This window comes from Ranitomeya imitator, chromosome 3, assembly GCF_032444005.1.
Source record: "Ranitomeya imitator isolate aRanImi1 chromosome 3, aRanImi1.pri, whole genome shotgun sequence".
In the NCBI taxonomy this organism is placed as follows: domain Eukaryota; kingdom Metazoa; phylum Chordata; class Amphibia; order Anura; family Dendrobatidae; genus Ranitomeya; species Ranitomeya imitator.
The window spans coordinates 301,658,089-301,683,104 of record NC_091284.1 but is presented as its reverse complement, the minus strand read 5'-3'; the positions used below and the strand labels follow the sequence as shown (position 1 = coordinate 301,683,104).

The 25,016-nt window shown below is 43.5% G+C and overlaps 1 protein-coding gene across 3 annotated transcripts in view; it reads right to left on the bottom strand.

Moving 5' to 3' along the window:
* Positions 1-25,016, bottom strand: part of BLTP3A (bridge-like lipid transfer protein family member 3A) — a 1,189,163-nt gene that overhangs the window by 731,100 nt on the left and 433,047 nt on the right. For all 3 annotated transcript variants that reach the window (XM_069756570.1, XM_069756572.1, XM_069756571.1), the window contains 6 exons: positions 18,941-19,087; positions 18,793-18,863; positions 18,162-18,288; positions 17,855-18,045; positions 16,742-17,760; positions 16,376-16,515 (listed from right to left, as the gene is read on the bottom strand). In XM_069756570.1, coding sequence (XP_069612671.1) covers positions 16,376-16,515; positions 16,742-17,760; positions 17,855-18,045; positions 18,162-18,288; positions 18,793-18,863; positions 18,941-19,087 — 1,695 coding nt within the window. The remainder of the gene's footprint in view (positions 1-16,375; positions 16,516-16,741; positions 17,761-17,854; positions 18,046-18,161; positions 18,289-18,792; positions 18,864-18,940; positions 19,088-25,016) is intronic.

Here is a 25,016-nt window from a genome sequence, read left to right as displayed (position 1 = left end):
TTTTCCGCAGCGTGTGCACATACCTTTAGAATTAGGCTATGTGCACACTGTGCTGATTTGGCTGCGGATTGGCCGCTGCGGATTCGCAGCAGTGTTCCATCAGGTTTACAGTACCATGTAAACATATGAAAAACCAAATCCGCTGTGCCCATGGTGCGGAAAATACCGCCCGGAAACGCTGCGTTGTATTTTCCGCAGCATGTCAATTCTTTGTGCGGATTCCGCAGCGTTTTACACCTGTTCCTCAATAGGAATCCGCAGGTGAAATCTGCACAAAAAACACTGGAAATCCGCGGAAAATCCGCAGGTAAAACGCAGTGCCTTCTACCCGCGGATTTTTCAAAAATGGTGCGGAAATATCTCACACGAATCCGCAACGTGGGCACATAGCCTTAGGGTTAGGGTTGGAATTAGGGTTGTGGTTAGGGTTGTGATTAGGGTTATGGCTACAGTTGGGATTAGGGTTAGGAGTGGGGGGGGGTTAGTGTTGGAGTTAGAATTGAGGGGTTACCACTGTTTAGGCACATCAGGGGTCTCCAAACGCAACATGGCGCCACCATTGATTCCAGCCAATCTCGTATTCAAAAAGTCAAATGGTGCTCCCTCACTTCCGAGCCCTGACGTGTGCCCAAACAGTGGTTTACCCCAACATATGGGGTACCAGCATACTCAGGACAAACTGCGCAACAATTACTGGGGTCCAATTTCTCCTGTTACCCTTGTGAATCTAAAAAAATGCTTGCTAAAACATAATTTTTGAGGAAAGAAAAATGATTTTTTATTTTCACGGCTCTGCGTTGTAAACGTCTGTGAAGCACTTGGGGGTTCAAAGTGCTCACCACATATCTAGATAAGTTCCTTGGGGGGTCTAGTTTCTAAAATGGGGTCACTTGTGGGGGTTTCTACTGTTTAGGCACACCAGGGGTCTGCAAACGCAACGTGACACCCGCAGACCATTCCATCAAAGTCTGCATTTCAAAAGTCACTACTTCCCTTCTGAGCCCCGACGTGTGCCCAAACAGTGGTTTACCCCCACACATGGGGTATCACCGTACTCAGGAGAAACTGGACAACAAATATTGGGGTCAAATTTCTCCTGTTACCCTTGGGAAAATTAAAAAATTCTGGGCTAAATAATTATTTTTGAGGAAAGAAAACGTATTTATTATTTTCACGGCTCTGCATTATAAACTTCTATGAAGCGCTTGGGGGTTCAAAGTGCTCACCACACATCTAGATAAGTTCTTTTCGGGGTCTAGTATCCAAAATGGGGTCACTTGTGGGGGGTTTCTACTGTTAAGCCACATCAGGGGCTCTGCAAACGCAACGTGACGCCCACATAGCATTCCATCAAAGTCTGCATTTCAAAACGTCACTACTTCACTTCCGAGCCTCGGCATGTGCCCAAACAGTGGTTTACCCCCACATATGGGGTATCAGCGTACTCAGGAGAAACTGGACAACAACTTTTGGGGTCCAATTTCTTCTGCAACCCTTGGGAAAATAAAAAATTCTGGGCTAAATAATTATTTTTGAGGAAAGAAAACGTATTTATTATTTTCACGGCTCTGCATTATAAACTTCTATGAAGCTCTTGGGGGTTCAAAGTGCTCACCACACATCTAGATAAGTTCCTTTGGGGGTCTAGTTTCCAAACTGGGGTCACTTGTGGGGGGTTTCTACTGTTAAGCCACATCAGGGGCTCTGCAAACGCAACGTGACGCCCACAGAGCATTCCATCAAAGTCTGCATTTCAAAACGTCACTACTTCACTTCCGAGCCCTGGCATGTGCCCAAACAGTGATTTACCCCCACATATGGGGTATCAGCGTACTCAGGAGAAACTGGACAACATGGCTTTTCATGGCTCTGCGTTATAAACTTCTGTGAAGCACTTGGGGGTTCAAAGTCCTCACCACACATCTAGATTAGTTCCTTTGGGGGTCTAGTTTCCAAAATGGTGTCATTTCTGGGGGATCTCCAATGTTTAGGCACACAGGGGCTCTCCAAACGTGACATGGTGTCCGCTAATGATTGGAGCTAATTTTCCATTTAAAAAGCCAAATGGCGTGCCATCCCTTCCGAGCCCTGCCGTGCGCCCAAACAGTGGTTTACCCCCACATATGGGGTATCAGCGTACTCAGGACAAACTGGACAACAATATTTGGGGTCCAATTTCTCCTATTATCCTTGGCAAAATAGGAAATTCCAGGCTAAAAAATCATTTTTGAGGAAAGAAAAATTATTTTTTATTTTCATGGCTCTGCGTTATAAACTTCTGTGAAGCACCTGGGGGTTTAAAGTGCTCAATATGCATCTAGATAAGTTCCTTGGGGGGTCTAGTTTCCAAAATGGGGTCACTTGTGGGGGAGCTCCAATGTTTAGGCACACAGGGGCTCTCCAAACGCGACATGGTGTCCGCTAACAATTGGAGCTAATTTTCCATTCAAAAAGTCAAATGGCGCGCCTTCCCTTCCGAGCCCTGCCGAGTGCCCAAACAGTGGTTTACCCCCACATATGAGGTATCGACGTACTCGGGAGAAATTGCCCAACAAATTTTATGATCCAATTTATCCTACTGCCCATGTGAAAATGAAAAAATTGAGGCGAAAATAATTTTTTTGTGAAAAAAAAGTACTTTCATTTTTACAGATCAATTTGTGAAGCACCTGAGGGTTTAAAGTGCTCATTAGGCATCTAAATAAGTTCCTTGGGGGGTCTAGTTTCCAAAATGGGGTCACTTGTGGGGGAGCGCCAATGTTTAGGCACACAGGAGCTATCCAAACGCGACATGGTGTCCGCTAACGATGGAAATAATTTTTCATTCAAAAAGTCAAATGGCGCTCCTTCCCTTCCGAGCCTTACCATGTGCCCAAACAGTGGTTTACCCCCACATGTGAGGTATTGGTGTACTCAGGAGAAACTGCCCAACACATTTTAGGATCCATTTTATCCTGTTGCCCATGTGAAAATGAAAAAATTGAGGCTAAAAGCATTTTTTTGTGAAAAAAAAGTACTTTTTCATTTTTACGGATCAATTTGTGAAGCACCTGGGGGTTCAAAGTGCTCACTATGCATCTAGATAAGTTCCTTGGGGCGTCTAGTTTCCAAAATGGGGTCACTTGTGGGGGAGCTCCAATTTTTAGGCACACGGGGGCTCTCCAAACGTGACATGGTGTCCGCTAAAGAGTGGAGCCAATTTTTGATTCAAAAAGTCAAATGGCGCTCCTTCCCTTCCAAGCCCTGCCGTGCGCCCAAACAGTGGTTTACCCCCACATATGAGGTATCAGCGTACTCAGGACAAATTGGACAACAACTTTCGTGGTTCAGTTTCTCCTTTTACCATTGGGAAAATAAAAAAATTGTTGCTAAAAGATAATTTTTGTGACTAAAAAGTTAAATGTTCATTTTTTCCTTCCATGTTGCTTCTGCTGCTGTGAAGCACCTGAAGGGTTAATAAACTTCTTGAATGTGGTTTTGAGTACCTTGAGGGGTGCAGTTTTTAGAATGGTGTCACTTTTGGGTATTTTCAGCCATATAGACCCCTCAAACTGACTTCAAATGTGAGGTGGTCCCTAAAAAAAATGGTTTTGTAAATTTCGTTGTAAAAATGACAAATCGCTGGTCAAATTTTAACCCTTATAACTTCCTAACAAAAAAAAAATTTGTTTCCAAAATTGTGCTGATGTAAAGTAAACATGTGGGAAATGTTATTTATTAACTATTTTGTGTCACATATCTCTCTGGTTTAACAGAATAAAAATTCAAAATGTGAAAATTGCGAAATTTTCAAAATTTTCGCCAAATTTCCGTTTTTATCACAAATAAACGCAGAATTTATTGACCTAAATTTACCACTAACATGAAGCCCAATATGTCACGAAAAAACAATTTTAGAACCGCTAGGATCCGTTGAAGCGTTCCTGAGTTATTACCTCATAAAGGGACACTGGTCAGAATTGCAAAAAACGGCAAGGTCTTTAAGGTCAAAATAGGCTGGGTCATGAAGGGGTTAAGGGTTTCAGAAAGACCTTTTCTGAAAAAAGCAGCCAGAGCCTCTTCATTCCACTTAGTGAGCACAGACCATTTTCTAAATTTCTGGCAGTATAACTGTGCCGCTTCTTGACCCTGACAAAGGGCCAACAGTGTTTTCTCAGCATGCTCTACTGAGTTAGATTTGTCATACAACAATCCGAGCGCTTGAAAAAATGCATCCACACAACAATGCCGGATCCCCTGTTTCAAGAGCAAAAGCCCAGTCTTGAGGATCACCACGCAGCAAGGATATGATGATTTTTACTTGCTGAATGGGATCACAAGAAGAACGGGGTTTCAAAGCAAAAAACAATTTGCAGCTATTTTTAAAGTTCAAAAACTTGGATCTGTCCCCAAAAAACAAATCAGGAGTAGGAATTCTAGGCTCTAGAGCCGGAGTCAGAACAATATAATCTTGGATACTCTGGACTCTTGCAGCAAGTTGATCCACACGAGAAAACAAACTCTGAACCTCCATACCAGAGCATATATCCAGCACCACCCAGATATCAAGAGGAAAAAAAAGACAGAACAGAGCACAGAAAAAAAATGGTTCAGAACTTTCTTTTCCTTCTTTTGAGATGCATTTAATTCAAGTCCAGCCTGCTGTACTGTTATGACCTGGTGGTTAAGAGGCCACACTGATATGACCTGGTGGCTAAAACGCAACATGGAGCGAGCTCTGAGAAGGTGGTATCTCTACTGACCGCAGTCCCTAATCCTAACAACAACACTAGAAATAGCAGTGGGATGTTCCTGACTTTCCCTAGACACCTCTTCACAGCCTAAGAAATAACTACCCCTAAAGAAGGAAATAGAAAGCTATCTTGCCTCAGAGAAAACCCCCAAAAGGAAAGATAGCCCCCCACAAATATTGACTGTGAATGGAGAGGGAAATGACGTACACAGAAATGAAATCAGAATTCAGTGAAGGAGGCCAATACTAAACTAGATAGACAGAGAGAAAAGGATACTGTGCGGTCAGTATAAAAACTACAAAATCCAAGCAGAGTTTACAAAAATGAACTCCACACCGACTCACGGTGTGGAGGGGCAAATCTGCTTTCCCAGAGCTTCCAGCTAGCCTGAATAAGACATAGTGACAAGCTGGACAAAAAGAGACATATTTGCAAAGCAATAGAGTCCAAACAAATGGACAAACAAAAACTAGCAAAAACTTATCTTTTGCAGACAAGGACTGGCCATATGAAAATTCCAAAGAGAGAACCAAATCCAACCAAGAACATTGACAGCAGGCATGGACTAAAGCCCAGAGCAGGTTTAAATAACAAACCCAGGCAAGGCGATTAGTGAAGGCAGCTGCTACAGCTACCTAAAGGAGCAGCAGTTCCACTCGAAACCACCAGAGGGAGCCCAAGGGCAGAACTCACACAAATACCATTAGTAACCACAGGAGGGAGCTCCAGAACGGAATTCACAACAGGTGCCTATCCCTAATAGCCTATCACTTGTCAGTACCCTACCTGCCAGCGGAGGTTGGCACCCTAAACCTGCGCAGTGGCGCCCCCGCTCACCGTCGACTGTCCCTCCTGATCTATTAGACCCTATTCAGGAAGGGAAAAGAAAAATGTATGTGTGTGGTTTTGAGAAGAGGGTTTGGGTTTATAAATAGATACTGTCCCTCACACTCCCCCTACCTGTCAGCGGGGGTTGGCACCCTAGACCTGCGCAATGGCGCCCCCACTCCTCAACGGCTGTCCCAACAGTGATAGCCCTATCAGGAAATTCGGGACCTTTGATGACGTAGGGTACTGAAAATGTGAGAGTGTAGTGAACCAAACACACACACAAAAAAAAAGGTTTTGCAGAGGATATAATAATCCAAATGGTTCAATATCTTGTGTGCCAAAAAAACACGATTTTGGGCTGTCCTGAATCCCAATATACAGATATTGCCTGTGAATCTTAATCGGAGTATTCAGCCTCAATTATGTAGCATGTATTGCACAATCCTAATAGAATAAACCACAGGTCCCACATAGATACTTGGACAAAAAAAAAAAACACAGGGGATTTTGCAAAGGATATAATAATCCAAACGATTTACTATATTGTGTCCTAAAAAACACGATTTTGGGCTGCCCTGAATCCCAAAATATATTTCCTGTGAATTTTAGTATGGGTATTCAGCCTCAATAATGTACCATGTATTGCACAATGCCCACAATAATAATAGGATAAGTCACAAGTCCCACATAAATACTTAAGCAAAAAATAATCCCCAAAATAATGTCCGGTTCACACACTTTTTGAACAATGGGCTCATGAAGCAAACACACTTGTTTCTCTGGCTTCTAAACACAAAGACCCACAGTCTGCCAAAAGAGACAAATCTCTCAATTTGACAAATATTTTAATTACAATAGATAGGCATAAAACAGTCAGTCTCATAGCTCTAACTCGCATAAAACAGTCAGTCTCATGGCTCTAACTCGATGCGTTTCTCCTCCCAAAGTAGGTCCATCAGGAGTATATTTAGTAGATCAGGAGGGACAGTCGACGGTGAGCGGGGGCACCACTGCGCAGGTTTAGGGTGCCAACCTCCGCTGGCAGGTAGGGTACTGACAAGTGGTAGGCTATTAGGGATAGGCACCTCCCTAGGTTCGTTTTCCATTTTCAAGTGTCTATTATTTGGTGATGGTTTTGCATGCACTATGTTTTTAAACTAATTGGTTAATAAAGAGATTTTTAGTATTTTGGGTTTTTTTTCTGTGAGACAGCTTATATGTTGGGTCATTGCAGACATGGCGATACAGGACTTTCACTTTTCGCAGTCTGATTGAGGTTATAAGGTATAGCAACGCAGGAGCATTGCTATACCTTATAACCTGTCAGTGCTGCAGACACAAGTTAGTTAGATTATGCACTGCATATGATCTAACTAAGTTGCTAGTGCCTGGTGACTCGGATGTCGTCATGGCAATGATCCGGACCCGCAATAACTTTGTGCGTTTTTTTTTCTGTGAGACTGTTAAATTAATAACTCCTTGATTATTGTTTTTTCTGTGAGATTCAACCTATAAGCTGTCCCACTAGCTAACCCCTTTAGTGAACGCCGTAAAAAAATAGGCAAAAAACTATGCTTTATCATCATACTACTGAACAAAAAGTGGAATAACACGCAATCAAAGAAATGAATGTAGATAAAAATGGTATCCATCAGCCAAAAAATGAAAAAGTTATAGCTCTCAAAATAAAGCGATGCAAAAATAACTATTTTTTTTCTATAAATAGTTTTTATTGTGTAAAAGTGCCATAGCATAGAAAAACTATATACCGTAAATGTGGTATCGCTGTAATCGTACTTAGGCCGGAGTCACATTACAACGTAATACGGACGAGTGCTAAGCGATAAAATATCGCATAGCACTTGGACCAATGTTAATCTATGAGGCAGCTCTCATCATCCGTTTTTTTCTCGTCCATATGCGAGTGAAATTACAGCATGCTGCGATTGTCCGCGTATCTCAGCTGAGAAACGCCAATGCAAGTGTGACTTGCGAGAAATTCTCAGGCATTGGGCAGGTGACAGAAAATTGGCTCAGGAATTATTTGCTCATTTTGCAAGTGTGTGAGAAAATCTCACCATACGGATGACATACGGATGACACACAGATACATTTTTGAGAAAAAAATGCATTCTGGCATTGCACACGGATGACATACAGATCACCATACGGAGAACATTTCTGCGATTCTCGGCAGACAAAATCGACTCCAGCCTTACCCGAAGAATAAAGATGCCATATCAATTTTACCACATGCGGAACGGTATAAAAACAAAAAAACAATTTCTGCATTGTTGGTTTTTGTTTATTTTGCCAACGTCAAGAGCTCGAAAATAGTACCAATGAAAACGGCAGCTTGTCCCGCAAAAAATAAGCCATCACATGACTCTTCCTCTTTCTGACCTACTTACATTCTCTTTCCTCTCCAGGTCCACAATCCCCAGTCCACAAACTCGCACACCCTCGCAGAAATCTTAAAAACCTCGATCTACAATCACTGTCTGAATCCCTTCTCCCTCTTGCAGACATACATAGTTATTAAGGTTGAAGGAAGACGTTAAGTCCATCAAGTTCAACCCATGCCCTAACATGTTGATCCAGAGGAAGGCAAAAAAAAACCAAGTGGCAAATAGTAAGCTCCACTTTGGGGAAAAAAATTCCTTCCCAACTCCACATACGGCAATCAGACTAGTTCCCTGGATCAAGGCCCTATCAAGGAATCTAGTATATATACCCTGCAACATTATACTTTTCAAGACAGGTATCCAATCCCCTCTTAAATTTAAGTAATGAATCACTCATTACAACATCATACGGCAGAGAGTTACATAGTCTCACTGCTCTTACAGTAAAGAACCCGCGTCTGTTATTATGCCTAAACCTTCTTTCCTCCAGACGTAGAGGATGCCCCCTTGTCCCTGTCTTAGGTCTATGATTAAAAAGATCATCAGAAAGGTCTTTGTACTGTCCCCTCATATATTTATACATTAAAATAAGATCACCCCTGTGAGGGGTCGGGTTCCTGCCTCTGCACAGGGGGAATCTCGGGTCATCTCTGCTGCGGTCTCCCATTCTTCTCCTGCCGCAGTGGAGCCTGCTCAGCAGAGAAGTCGATCCCAGCGTCTCGCTCAGTCTGACTCTGTGCTAAGAGTAACTGCTGCATTTCCTGCTTCTGCCATTGAAGTCAGTGCTGGGCAGCGGCGAGCAGACGCTTCTGGGACTAAGTCCTGCTTTTCACGTTCTGAGCATGCCCAGAGTAAGATCTCTCAGTGGAGATCGAGGGTCACATGATCAGATACTGCAGCTAAGGTCATTGGTCCTTCTTGTAGGTGCCAGGACTAAGTTCTTCTTTGCACTCTGAGCATGCCCAGGGCAAGATCTCTCAGTGGAGATCTGGGGTCAAATGCACAGGTCCATTGGTCCTTCTTTGAAGGTCCTAAACAATGCTGCAACTATTTAAGGCTCTCATGGCCGCACGGCCATGTGCTAGTATTGTCTTTTGTTATGTGCTTTGCGCCAGTGTGGTCACGTGAGAGTGTGTTCAGAGACCCGGCTGAAATAAGCCCCTAGAATGCTGGCACCTCCGGCGAGGAGTTTGTGTTTGAATGCACTCAGGGACCCGGCTGAAATAAGCCCCTAGAATGCTGGCTCCTCCGGCGAAGAGTTTTGTGTACATGCATGACCACTGACTGCTCTCTGTTTGGGCAGTTAGCCTGTGCCTCTGTGGAGTCTAACAGGGGACAGTGCTTCTCTTTCACGGCTACTCGGTGAATTAACGGAGTTAGTCTATACCGCCATATAGCACCGCCGTTTGCTAACAGCAGGTACTCCTGCACGGTGGACCCAGGGCTGCGAACGCACCAATATCAATAAAAACATCTCTATTTACTCAGTGCGTTCCGCTTGCCTTAACATCACATTAGTCTTCGTTTTTCCAAATTAAATAGCCCCAAGTGTAATAACCTATCTTGGTATTGCAGACCCCCCAGTCCTCTAATAACCTTGGTCGCTCTTCACCAATATCAATTAAAACATCTCTATTTACTCGGTGCGTTCCGCTAGCCTTAACATCCCATTAGTCTTCGTTTTTCCAAACTAAATAGCCCCAAGTGTAATAACCAATCTTGGTATTGCAGACCCCCCAGTCCTCTAAGAACCTTGGTCGCTCTTCTCTGCACCCGCTCTAGTTCAGCTATGTCTTTCTTATACACTGGAGACCAGAATTGTACACAGTATTCTAAGAGTGGTCGAACTAGTGACTTGTATAGAGGTAAAATTATGTTCTCCTCATGAGCATCTATGCCTCTTTTAATGCATCCCATTATTTTATTTGCCTTTGTAGCAGCTGCCTGATACCGGCCACTGAACATGAGTTTGTCATCCACCCATACTCCCAGGTCTTTTTCATTGACGGTTTTGTCCAGAGATTTAGAATTAAGCACATAGTTATACATCTTGTTACTTCTACCCAAGTGCATGACCTTACATTTATCCCCATTTAAGCTCATTTACCTTTTATCAGCCCAAGCTTCTAGTTTACATAAATCATCCTGTAATATAAAATTGTCCTCCTCTGTATTGATTACCCTGCAGAGTTTAGTGTCATCTGCAAATATTGAAATTCTGCTCTGAATGCCCCCTACAAGGTCATTAATAAATATGTTAAAAAGAAGATGGCCCAATACTGACCCCTGTGGTACCCCACTGCTAACCGCAATCTAGTCCGAGTGTGCTCCATTAATAACCACCCTTTGTTTCCTATCCCTGAGCCAGCTCTTAACCCACTGACACATACAGTTAGGTCCATATGTATTTGGACAGAGACAACATTTTTCTAATTTTGGTTATAGACATTACCACAATGAATTTTAAACAAAACAATTCAGCTGCAGTTGAGGTTCAGACTTTCAGCTTTCATTTGAGGATGTCCACATTAAAGTTGGATGAAGGGTTTAGGAGTTTCAGCTCCTTAACATGTGCCACCCTGTTTTTAAAGGGACCAAGAGTAATTGGACAGATTCAATAATTTTAAATAAAATGTTCATTTTTAGTACTTGGTTGAAAACCCTTTGTTGGCAATGACTGCCTGAAGTCTTGAACTCATGGACATCACCAGACGCTGTGTTTCCTCCTTTTTGATGCTCTGCCAGGCCTTCACTGCAGTGGTTTTCAGTTGCTATTTGTTTCTGGGCCTTTCTGTCTGAAGTTTAGTCTTTAATAAGTGAAATGCATGCTCCATTGGGTTGAGATCAGGTGACTGACTTGGCCATTCAAGAATATTCCACTTCTTTGCTTTAATAAACTCCTGGGTTGCTTTGACTTTATGTTTTGGGTCATTGTCCATCTGTAGTATGAGATGACAACCAATCAGTTTGGCTGCATTTGGCTGGATCTGAGCACACAGTATGGCTCTGAATACCTCAGAATTCATTCGGCTGCTTCTGTCCTGTGTCACATCATCAATAAACACTAGTGACCCAGTGCCACTGGCAGCCATGCATGCCCAAGCCATCATACTGCCTCCGCCGTGTTTTACAGGTGATGTGGTATGCTTTGGATCATGAGCTGTACCACGCCTTCACCATACTTTTCTCTTTCCATCATTCTGGTAGAGGTTGATCTTGGTTTCATCTGTCCAAAGAATGTTCTTCCAGAACTGTGCTGGCTTTTTTAGATGTTTTTTAGCAAAGTCCAGTCTAGCCTTTTTATTCTTGATGCTTGTGAGTGGCTTGCACCGTGCAGTGAACCCTCTGTATTTACTTTCATGCAGTCTGCTCTTTATGGTAGATTTGGATATTGATACGCCTACCTCCTGGAGAGTGTTGTTCACTTGGTTGGCTGTTGTGAAGGGGTTTCTCTTCACCATGGAGATTATTCTGCGATCATCCACCACTGTTGTCTTCCGTGGGCGCCCAGGTCTTTTTGCATTGATGAGTTCACCAGTGCTTTCTTTCTTTCTCAGGATGTACCAAACTGTAGATTTTGCCACTCCTAATATTGTAGCAATTTCTCAGATGATGTTTTTCTGTTTTTGCAGCTTAAGGATGGCTTGTTTCACCTGCATGGAGAGCTTCTTTGACCGCATGTTTACTTCACAGCAAAACCTTCCAAATGCAAGCACCACACCTCAAATCAACTCTAGGCCATTTACCTGCTTAATTGAAAATGACATAACGAGGGGATTGCCCACACCTGTACATGAAATAGCCTTGGAGTCAATTGTCCAATTACTTTTGGTCCCTTTAAAAGCAGGGTGGCACATGTTAAGGAGCTGAAACTCCTAAACCCTTCATCCAATTTTAATGTGGATACCCTCAAATGAAAGCTAAAAGTCTGAACTTCAACTGCATCTGAATTGTTTTGTTTAAAATTCATTGTGGTAATGTCTATAACCAAAATTCGAAAAATGTTGTCTCTGTCCAAATATATATGGACCTAACTGTATTTTCCCCTACCCCCATTATTCTCATTTTATGTATCAACCTTTTGTGTAGCACCGTATCAAAAGCTTTTGAAAAGTCCATATACACTACGTCCACTGGTTCCCTTGGTCCAGTCCGGAACTTACCTCTTGATAGAAGCTGATCAAATTAGTCTGACAGGAACGGTCCCTAGTAAACCAGTGATGATACTGGGTCATGAGGTTATTCCTCTTCAGATACTCCAGTATAGCATCCCTTAGAATGCCCTCCAGGATTTTACCCACAGCAGAGGTTAAGCTTACTGGCCTATAATTACTGAGTTCAGTTTTTGTCCCCTTTTTGAATATTGGCACCACATTTGCTATACGCCAGACCTGTGGTACAGACCCTGTTATTATGGAGTCTTTAAAGATGAAAAATAATGGTCTATCAATGACTGTACTTAATTCCTGCAGTACTCGGGGGTGTATCCCATCCGGGCCCGGAAATTTGTCAATTTTAGGGATATTTAGACGCCGAAGTACTTCCTGCTGGGTTAAGCAGGTGACATTTAATGGGGAATTTTTATCACTAGTCATTTTGTCTGCCATGGGATTTTCTTGTGTAAATACTGATGAAAAAAAGTCATTTAGCATATTGGCTTTTTCCTCATCCTCATCCACCATTTCTCCCAGACTATTTTTAAGGGGGCCAACACTATCATTTTTTAGTTTCTTACTATTTACGTAGTTAAAGAATATTTTGGGATTATTTTTACTCTCTCTGGCAATGAGTCTCTCTGTCTCAATCTCTGCTGCCTTGATTTGCTTTTTACACACTTTATTTAACTTTCTGTATTTATTTAATGCCTCATCACTACCTACTTCCTTTAATTCTCTAAATGCTTTCTTTTTGTCACTTATTGCGCCCCTTACAGCTCTATTTAGCCATATTGTTTTCCTCCTATTTCTAGTATGTTTATTCCCATATGGTATATACTGTGCACAGGTCCTATCCAGGATGCTAATAAACGTCTCCCATTTTTTTTGTGTATTTTTATGTCTCAGGATATCGTCCCAGTTAATTGCACCAAGATCCTCTCTCATCCGTTGGAAATTTGCCCTCCTGAAGTTTAGTGTCCGATAACCCCTCTACTATACATCTTATTAAAGGATACATGAAAACTTATTATTTTGTGATCACTATTCCCCAAGTGACCCCCAACCCTTATATTTGCTATGCGGTCTGGCCTGTTGGTTAATATTAGGTCTAGCAGTGCCCCCCTTCTTGTTGGGTCCTGAACCAGTTGTGAAAGGTTATTGTATCTCATAGTTGTCAAAAACCGATTAGCTTTGCTGGAACTGCAGGTTTCAGTTCCCCAATCTATTTCAGGGTAGTTGATGTCCCCCATAATAATGACTTCCCCTGGAGTCACAGCTTCATCCATTTGCTTTACGAGGATATTCTCCGTTGCTTCCATTATTTTTGGAGATTTATAACAAACCTCTATCAGTAATTTATTATTTTTTCCCCCTCCCCATATCTCCATCCACAGGGACTCTACATTTTCATTAGATTCACCTATATTATCACGCCGGATGGGTTTTAAGGATGATTTTACATATAGACACACCCCTCCCCCTTGCCTATCCATTCGGTCATTTCTGAACAGACTATAACCCTGCAAGTTAACAGCCCAGTCATCGCTCTCATCCAGCCACATTTCAGATATCCCCACCATGTCATAATCATGCTTCAACAACATTAATTCAAAATTCGTCCATTTTGTTGGCAAGGCTTCTGGCATTAGTATATATGCACTTGATATTTCTCTCTGTACCACTATTCTTTCTTAAATTGTTAACTGTTCTAAACCCTCCCCCATGCCACCGCCACCCCCATCTTCCTTATTTGTGCCCAGGCCTCTATCTGCACTATCTTCCCCTCCTATAAAATGAATACCCTCCCCCCCAATCCCTAGTTTAAACACTCCTCCAACCTTCTAGCCATTTTGTCCCCCAACACAGCTGCACCCTCCCCACTGAGATGCAGCCCGTCCCTAGCGTAGAACCTGTAGCCAACTGAGAAGTCGGCCCAGTTCTGCAGGAACCCAAACCCATCCTTCCTACACCAATTCTTGAGCCACTTATTAACCTCCCTAATCTCCCGTTGCCTTTCTGGTGTGGCACGTGGTACAGGCAGTATTTCAGAAAATACCACGTTGGAGGTCCTTGCTTCCAGCTTGCAGCCTAATTCCCTGAAATCATCTTTAAGGACCTTCCACCTACCTCTAACTTTGTCATTTCCTTACACAATGCGAATGCAAATGTCACCTGCTTAACCCAGCAGGAAGTGCGGCGGCGTCTAAAAATCACTAAAATTGACAAATCTCCGGGCCCGGATGGGATACACCCTCGAGTACTGCAGGAATTAAGTACAGTCATTGATAGACCATTATTTTTAATCTTTAGAGACTCCATAATAACAGGGTCTGTACCACAGGACTGGCGTATAGCAAATGTGGTGCCAATATTCAAAAAGGGGACAAAAACTGAACTCGTAAATTATAGGCCAGCGCCAGTAAGCTTATCCTCTACTGTGGGTAAAATCCTGGAGGGAATTCTAAGGGATGCTATACTGGAGTATCTGAAGAGGAATAACCTCATGACCCAGTATCAGCACGGGTTTACTAGGGACCGATCATGTCAGACTAATTTGATTAGTTTCTATGAAGAGGTAAGTTCCAGATTGGACCCATCGAACCCAGTGGATGTAGTGTATATGGACTTTTCAAAAGCTTTTGAGACGGTGCCACACAAAAGGTTGATACATAAAATGAGAATAATGGGGATAGGGGAAAATATGTGCAAGTGGGTTGAGAGCTGGCTCAGGGATAGGAAACAAAGGGTGGTTATTAATGGTTAGCAGTGGGGTACCACAGGGGTCAGTATTGGGCCCTCTTCTTTTTAACTTATTTATTAATGACCTTGTAGGGGGCATTCAGAGTAGAATTTCAATATTTGCAGATGACACTAAACTCTGCAGGGTAATCAATACAGAGGAGGACAATTTTATATTACAGGATGATTTATGTAAACTAGAAGCTTGGGCTGATAAATGGCAAATGAGCTTTAATGGGGATAAATGCAAGGTCATGCACTTAGGTAGAAGTAATAAGATGTATAATTATGTACTTAATTCTAAAACTCTGGGCAAAACCGTCAATGAAAAAGACCTGGGTGTTTGGGTGGATGACAAACTAATATTCAGTGGCCAGTGTCAGGCAGCTGCTACAAAGGCAAATAAAATAATGGGATGCATTAAAAAAGGCATAGATGCTCATGAGGAGAACATAATTTTACCTCTATACAAGTCACTAGTTCGATCACACTTAGAATACTGTGCACAGTTCTGGTCTCCGGTGTATAAGAAAGACATAGCTGAACTAGAGCGGGTGCAGAGAAGAGCGACCAAGGTTATTAGAGGACTGGGGGGTCTGCAGTACCAAGATAGGTTATTACACTTGGGGCTATTTAGTTTGGAAAAACGAAGACTAAGGGGTGATCTTATTTTAATGTATAAATATATGAGGGGACAGTACAAAGACCTTTCTGATGATCTTTTTAATCATAGACCTGAAACAGGGACAAGGGGGCATCCTCTGCGTTTGGAGGAAAAAAGGTTTAAGCATAATAACAGACGCGGATTCTTTACTGTAAGAGCAGTGAGACTATGGAACTCTCTGCCGTATGATGTTGTAATGAGTGATTCATTACTTAAATTTAATAGGGGACTGGATACCTTTCTGGAAAAGTATAATGTTACAGGATATATACACTAGATTCCTTGATAGAGTGTTGATCCAGGGAACTAGTCTGATTGCCGTATGTGGAGTCGGGAAGGAATTTTTTTCCCCAATGTGGAGCTTACTCTTTGCCACATGAGTTTTTGTTGCCTTCCTCTGGATCAACATGTTAGGGCATGTTAGGTTAGGCTATGGATTGAACTAGATGGACTTATAGTCTTCCTTCAACCTTAATAACTATGTAACTATGATGCGGAGAAAAAAAAATTGCTACAAGCAGGGTCCTACGCTGGTCGCCGCATTGTCAAAACGACAAATGCGGAAGCATCCGCATATAGCGGCACGACCTGTGTATCTAATGTTAAAGACAGGTACATAGTCCGCATGCAGGCCACATGCAGAAGTAGGCGGAGCTAGTGGCGGAGGTGCGGCCGAGGGCGGGGCTTCACGGAGGAAGTCCGCAGCCCTCCGCAGATCAGCAAAACGCAAATGATAAAACCGGCCTTATTTGGTTTAATACCTCAATCATCCCCAGCTGTAACAGAGCTTCTCTCAAGTGAAAACAAAATAAAAAAAATAAATAAATAATCAAGTTAACAACTTGCCTTCATCTAATTTCAATATGAAGTTTTCAGTAGTTTCACTGTCCAGAGACAACATATCCAGACCATCCATAGACACAGTATCCAAAGACTGTGCACGGGAAAGAGGTGAGCATGTCCGATTGTGTAGGACATCAGTATTTCTGCAAAAATAGATAGATAATATATATTGTGAAAATAAGGTAGTAAAAGATTATAGATAGTAAATACGGAGTAGAGTATTAGAGTAGAAAGTAAAAGGAAACTACTGTTAGTAAAACAGAAAAAGGAATCAATGTGATGATACTAGGGAAATGTAAAAAAACAAATTGAGAAAAATACCAAAAACATGAAAACCAGTGAAATAGATTTAGGTTAAGTATCACACACTTATGTTTTGTATCACTCAGAAAGTGCTGCATTCGTTCCTTCCCAAGGCTAAAAGTCTCCCGAGTCAGATCCAGTGTGTTTAGCAAAGCATCACGTGCAAACTCTTTCCCCAAAAAAAGGTCTATAGAAAGTTCCTTTGTCTGCATAGCATCATTAGCTAGAACATTCCTGGGCAGACTGTCCTTTGTCAGATCTTTATTGTTCTGTTGATGGAGTTGGGAAGCATTTTCTTTCTGCACATTCAATACCTCCTGAGGGTCTTCTCCTAGCTCTGGACCAAGAAACAGATCTACTATCCCCCTTTTGTTTCTTAGGTGTCTCTTGTCTGAATCCTTTTCACCAGATATGTCTCCATCTGCCAGTTCAGACCCTACAAGGCTACTCCTTTCAGAGTCCACTGGTTGCTTGGGGGATACAGGGGAGATTGAGGCAGGGAGTAAAAGAGAAATTGCGACAACTGGTATTTGCATGCCAACGCATATTTTGACACAGTAGCAAGAAGATGCCTGTATTAAAAAGTCTGACTGTGAATTTACTGTTTGCTTTAAGCCTTCCAATAAAGCCTGCAACTGCTCCTGGAAACGTAACAAGGTTAGGTAATGGTAGTGATTCAATTGCAGCCGTATTATATCGTCCACATTGATCATGACATGCAGCTCTAGTTCAGGGAGTAAAAGGCAAGCCAACGCTGTAAATGGCATATGATGTAAAAGTATTTCATGTTTAGAAATCACTCCCTCAAAATATATAGACAAACCAGGGCTGTGTAAGGTCCACAAAGGTGCTGGTGGAGGGTCAGAAGAAGGATATAAATGGGAAAAAAATACTGGATGAAGGGGCCCTGGAGGGCAATGAAAATCCTCATGTGCTGCAAAGGATCGAAAGATGCTTTGTAGAAGATCTAGATTTGAACCTGGAGCCTGACGTGTGTTTGTGAGGGTAACTGAGGAGAGATGTGCCAAAATGGAAGACGGTCGGTCAGGTGGACTGTAGGCAGAATGTGTCACAGGGAAACCAAGCTGTAAGAAGGAAAGATAGAGAAGGAAATAAATAAATAAGAGCAGAAAAAAGGCTACAAAATCATCTCTCATCAAACACCATATCATGACACACCTTAAGGTTGAATCCATCTAGACGCACATTTCTATTGTCTTTTGCTCCTTCATTGACTATGTAACTCACATCTGCTATTTGCTGTAGGTGATGAGACAAATCTACCATGAAGACATTCAACCACAAAATTGATTGGGTGGCAAGGTATAGAAGCAAACCATGGAGCTGTATATAGAGAGCAGGAGGAGGCACTGCAGAAAAGAGGATGACTTAGATCAGAAAAGGAGTGAAGCTCCACAAAGACCTATAAATATTAAACAACAGAAACTAAAAAATCCATGCATTGCATTAACTATTAGCAAATTACCTGGAAGACATTCTCCTGGAAAACAGTAATACTCGATGTACTGAAGATGGACAGCAGAAGCAGCACTCGGAATATGATGGCATGAAAGAAGAGGTGGTTTTGGAGGAGTCTGTCCAGATGAGGACACCTATAAAAAAAGAGAAAAAAAAAAATCCCTTGCTGTTGATCTAGCAAACCCACTAGTCCACAATGATACCAATTGTTATAAAATCTTTGGGCAAGCAAGATGGGACATTGATGCAGAATTATTATTCTTAGATATACAATATATATGCTGTGTTCATAAAGCACAATGGACAGTAAGGATCTGTTTACATCAGGTCGGCGCTCAGGTCAAAGGTATATTTCAGAAGGATCCTCCAAAGTGTACCTCACTTGAAAGAATGCAAATGTATTCCAGTGTATATGCCTACTGAATTAAGTCAAACATTAGCTTCATATACTGTGATGTATATGTCTCAGGTACATGGAGGCGTATGGATGGCTAACCTAGGGAAACAAGCCAAAAGTAGGTTCTGGCGTTTTGTGATAGAAGACTAACACACTACTCCCACGTAGCCTATATTAGACTATGAGTGGAATGATTTAATGAGATACAAATTCTTATAACTACCTTCTTCTGTTTTCTTACCTGATGAAAATCCATATCATCAATTCTAATGAGAACCGACTGAAAGTAGAGCGAAGGTTCGGCCGTGGTGCCTGTATGTAGACAAAAATGGGATCTAAGAGAACGAATGTTAAGAAGAATGAAATGACAAAACATAACAAAATGGTACCCTTCTCATTTCTTGGTGAAGGCATTTTTCCTAACATGCTGATATTAAAATGTTCATAAGCTTGTCTTTCTTCTGCAAGATCTTTAGTCCACTGTTCACAAGTGCTCATTGCTGGGGAATAACGATTCCAATGGGCACAGCTCTGCCCTAAGAAAATAAATAGATGACATTCTAGTTATTCAGGCTAATTTAATAATAATATTCTCTTTATTTATATAGCGCCAACGTATTCCGCAGCGTTTTATAAACATTATCACCGCTGTACCCAAAGTGGCTCACAATCTAGATTCCCTATCAGTATGTCTTTGGAATGTGGGAAGAAATCGGAGACCCCGGAGGAAACCCACGCAAAAACGGGGAGATCATACAAACTCCTTGCAGATGTTGTCCTTGGTGGGATTTGTACCCAGGACCCCCAGAGCTGCAAGGCTGCAGTGCTATCCACTGAGCCACTGTACTGCCCAGTTAAGAATATACTTGAAAACAAAGAATGTATTAAGTTATTCTAAAATAATTAAAGAAATAACAGGCAAATGTAAGAAAACATTTTAATGTGCCTTTTTTCCATATTATACTTCCCATATACCTGAACATTAATGGAAAAAGGCAAAACTATTCTTGTTATGTGAATATGTGCTAATGGTGTCTGAAGCTGTAAGCCCATATTACTTCATGGTAACCACCTCTTCTATGCTTAGATTTCATAATGTTTAATGCAGATTTCCAGTCTGCAGCGTGATCCCTTAGAAGTGTGTCCTTAAAAGTGTGGATTACAGTAGAATTAAAACCTGAAAGATGTATACAGACTGTGCCCTGCTACCTGCCACCATCGCACTCTAACAAGCATCTCTATTCTTCCAACAGGTATGTTTATCCAGCCAGCTCTGCTGCTGTCTATGAAGTGCACATAATTACATCACCCAGCTTTCCACACAGACTTTCCTCTGCTCCTAGCATTCTCATGGTATGCTTTTCAGCTAACCCCAGCTTACCCTGTGTTATTTATGACCTTGTTTACGCAGGCCTGATTGTATGCATCTGGTCCACTCTTAATTCTCTGACCAAGATGAGCAGAGATCTCTCCCCTCTGCTTCACACCTGAACGCACTTAGTTTTCCATATATTGCATAGCAAAAGTCTGCAATGACTTAAGTCTGCTGTGTGATCCCTTAGAAGTGTGTCCTAGAAGTGTGGATTACAGTAGAATTAAAACCTGAATTGAACCTGAAGGGAACTGAAAGGGAACCTATCACCCCGAAAATCGCGGGTGAGGTAAGCCCACCGGCATCAGGGGCTTATCTGCAGCATTCTGAAATGCTGTAGATAGGCCCCCGATGTTACATGAAAAAGGAGAAAAAGACGTTATATTATACTCACCCAGGGGCGGTCCCGCTGCTGGTCAGGTCGGATGGGCGTCTCTGGTCCGCTGCGGCGCCTCCCATCTTCATTACAAGACGTCCTCTTCTGAGCTTCAGCCACGGCTCCGGCGCAGGCGTACTTTGCTCTGCCCCGTTGAGGGCCTCTGACCTTTCCGGCGCCTGCGCACTGCAATACTATCCTCTGCCCTCAAGAGGGCAGAGCAAAGTACGCCTGTGCCGGAGCCGTGGCTGAAGATCAGAAGAGGACGTCTTGTAATGAAGATGGGAGGCGTTGCGGCTGACCGGAGACACCCATCCGACCTGACCAGCAGCGGGACCGCCCCTGGGTGAGTATAATATAACGTCTTTTTCTCCTTTTTCAGGTAACATCGGGGGCTTATCTACAGCATTACAGAATGCTGCAGATAAGCCCCTGATGCCGGTGGGCCTACCTCACCCGCGATTTTCAGGGTGACAGGTTCCCTTGAAGGTAACTGGCCAGTCACTGTAAACAATGTTTCTGTTTGTTGTCACTTTCACCCCTATAATCCCTCACTTTCTGCTAACTCCCCTGATCCCTACACCAAGTAAGGAACTATTCATCTCCTCTTCAATCCTCCCCATTCACCTCACCTCCTCCTCCAAACTGTTCCTTAACATACAATCCTATGTCTCCAAGCACAGACAGCCCCCTCATGCCCTCTCCTTCTCCCACCTGCTAACACTTTCTCTGCTCCTTCTTACTGCTGGTGATATCTCTCCAAATCCTGGTCCTCCTCACCATATTCCCACAATCATTTCTACCTCCCATCCACGCTCTAGCACAAACTTCCGTAACCTCTCTAACCTTATACCCATTTGCCCAGCCCCCGCCTCCCCAGTCCCACTAACAGGAGCTCTGTGGAACGCCCGCTCTGTCTGCAACAAGCTCTCCTACATCCATGATCTCTTTGTTACTACCAAACTTTCCTTCCTTGCCATCACCGAAACCTGGCTCACCCCTTCTGACTCAGTCTCCCCTGCTGCACTCTCTTACGGTGGCTTCCACCTTTCCCACACACCCCGCCCCAGCAGCAAACATGGCGGAGGAGTTGGTTTTCTCCTGTCAGATAACTGCTCCTTCACCCCAATCCCACTGCCACCCTCTGTTACCCTCCCTTCCTTTGAGGTGCACTCTATGCGCATCTATTCCCCCACCAACCTCCAACTGGCTGTCATTTACCGCCCCCCCTTCTTTGACCACTTCACCACCTGGCTACTTCACTTCCTTTCTGCGGACATCCCCACTATCATGGGCGACTTCAACATACCCATTGACACTTCCCTCTCAGCTGCCACTAAACTTCTATCTCTCACTTCCTCCTTCGGCCTCACTCAATGGTCTTCTGCAGCCACTCACAAAGACGGTCACACACTGGACCTCATCTTCACCCGCCTCTGCTCTCTATCTAACCTCTCTAACTCACCTCTTCCACTCTCTGACCACAACTTTCTCACATTCTCATCTCTCTCCACTCCATGTCTACAATCCCCACCCCACAAACTTTCACACCCTCGCAGAAATCTTAAACATCTTGACCTACATTCATTCTCTGAATCCCTCCTCCCCCTCACAAGCATAAGTTCCATACACAATGCGGATGACGCTGCTGCTCTATATAACACCACAATAGCTGTAGCTTTGGAATCTGCTGCCCCACTTACACATACCAAAGCTCGCAAAATCAACAGACAGCCCTGGCACACCAGCCTGACCAAAGAACTGAGGCGAGCTTCCAGGGCTGCTGAGCGCAGATGGAAAAGATCCCACTCTAACGAGCACTTCATCGCATTCAAACAGTCCCTCACTACTTTCAAGACCACACTCGCCACAGCTAAACAAACCTACTTCTCATCTCTCATATCCTCCCTTTCTCACAACCCTAAATAGTTATTCAACACCTTCAATTCTCTCCTCCGTCCCCCAGCACCTCCTCCCTCCCCACTTATCTCTGCTGAAGACTTTGCCTCATTTTTCAAGCAGAAGATTGATAGCATTAGAGACAGTTTTGGTCAACAACCCCCAGAGCCCTTCCTCCCGACTTCCCAGCCCTCCACCTCCAAAACCAACTTCTCCACCATTACAGAAGATCAACTCTCCACTCTACTCTCAAGATCACATCTCACCACCTGTGCACTTGACCCACTCCCATCCCACCTCATCCCAAACCTCACCACAGTCTTCATCCCAACCCTAACCCATCTCTTCAACCTATCACTAACAACTGGTGTTTTCCCCTCAAGCTTTAAACATGCCTCCATCACACCTATCCTCAAAAAGCCCTCTCTTGACCCATCCTCTGTATCTAGCTATCGCCCTATATCACTTCTCCCCTATGCCTCAAAACTACTGGAACAACACGTCTACCTTGAACTGTCCTCCCATCTCTCTTCTTGCTCCCTCTTTGACCGCCTACAATCTGGCTTCCGGTCACACCATTCCACTGAAACTGCCCTAACTAAAGTCACCAATGACCTCTTAACCGCCAAGAGCAAGCGACACTACTCTGTCCTCCTCCTCCTCGACCTGTCGGCTGCCTTTGACACAGTGGAACATTCCCTATTATTACAAACCCTCTCATCCCTTTGCATCGCAGACTTGGCCCTATCCTGGATCTCATCATACCTAACAGACCGGACATTCAGCGTCTCCCACTCACACACCACCTCCTCACCTCGCCCCCTATCTGTCGGAGTCCCACAAGGTTCAGTCCTTGGGCCCTTGCTCTTCTCCATTTACACCTTTGGCCTGGGACAGCTCATAGAATCTCATGGCTTTCAGTATCACCTCTATGCTGACGACACACAGATCTACATCTCTGGACCAGATATTGCCTCCCTTCTAACCAGAATCCCTCAATGTCTGTCCACTATTTCATCCTTCTTCTCCGCTAGATTTCTGAAACTTAACATGGACAAAACAGAATTCATCATCTTTCCCCCATCTCACGCGAACCCCCAACGAACCTATCCATTTCAGTAAATGGCTGCCCACTCTCCCCAGTCCCACAAGCTCGCTGCCTCGGGGTAATCCTTGACACTGATCTCTCCTTCAAACCACATATCCAAGCCCTTTCCACTTCCTGCCGACTTCAACTCAAAAATATTTCACGAATCCGTTCATTCCTCAACCATGAATCTGCAAAAACCCTAGTCCATGCCCTCATCATCTCTCGCCTTGACTACTGCAACCTCCTGCTCTGTGGCCTCCCCTCTAACACTCTCGCACCCCTCCAATCTATTCTAAACTCTGCTGCCCGACTAATCCACCTGTCCCCCCGCTATTCCCCGGCCTCTCCCCTCTGTCAATCCCTTCACTGGCTCCCCATTGCCCAGAGACTCCACTACAAAACCCTAACCATGACGTACAAAGCCATCCACAACCTGTCTCCTCCATACATCTGTGACCTCGTCTCCCGGTACTTACCTACCCGCAACCTCCGATCCTCACAAGATCTCCTACTCTACTCCCCTCTTATCTCCTCTTCCCACAATCGTATACAAGATTTCTCTCGCGTATCACCTCTACTCTGGAACCCTCTACCACAACACATCAGACTCTCGCCTACCATCGAAACCTTCAAAAAGAACCTGAAGACCCACCTCTTCAGACAAGCCTACAACCTGCAGTTACCACCGATCGACCAAACCGCTGCATGACCATCTCTACCCTCACCTACTGTATTCTCACCCATCCCTTGTAGATTGTGAGCCTTCGCGGGCAGGGTCCTCATTCCTCCTGTACCAGTTATGACTTGTATTGTTTAAGATTATTGTACTTGTTTTCATTATGTATACCCCTCCTCACATGTAAAGCGCCATGGAACAAATGGCGCTATAACAATAAATAATAATAATAATAATAATGGTCACCGTACTATTTATTGTGTATTGAATCATCAGTACAACATTCTTTTGTGTACGGAGTAATTCTACAAACTATCATTCATGCAGAATTAAGCACTATTAAGGCTGGTTTCACATTTGCATCTTTGTGAGCAGCGTTTGATCCGCACAGATCCACATGCTTCATGCGCACATATATTTAACATGGTGTACGCATGGACATGCGTTTGCTTGCGTTCGCATGCTTTTGCATACCCATCCGTCGTTTCACGGTGTGCGGCGGGTGCGGTGAAAGCAACATCTTGCATTTTTGGAGGCGTCAAAGATCCGTCAAATATGCGCAGGCATGCGCATGTGGATGAGTGCATAAAAAAATGCAGTACTCTCTATGGGAACACATGCGTATGCAAGGACACGCATACACATGCACTCGATGCGCTTGCGTACTTCGGACTGCGCATGTCCAGGAACTGTTTTGAGACACACCCATTGAGACACGCCCTCCTGGAAATATCGAATGCATGAGCATAAACAATGTAAACGCAGGCAAAAACGCATACAAATGCATGCACGTGCATTCACATTTTGGCATGCGTTTGTGCATGCAGATGATACACTGCGCACATATACGCGAATGTGAACTTAGCCTAACTAAGCAATCAAAGCATCCAGAAAAATGGTTGATCGGCAAAGTAGCCAAAAGTTTAATATTACAGGAAGCACACACACTTAACAGACAGAAATATAATTGTAGAATTATGGGTGGCTGAAATGCTTCTACAATAGGGTAATCCGACCCTGCTTATTTCAGCATGGAAGATGGCCAGATATCT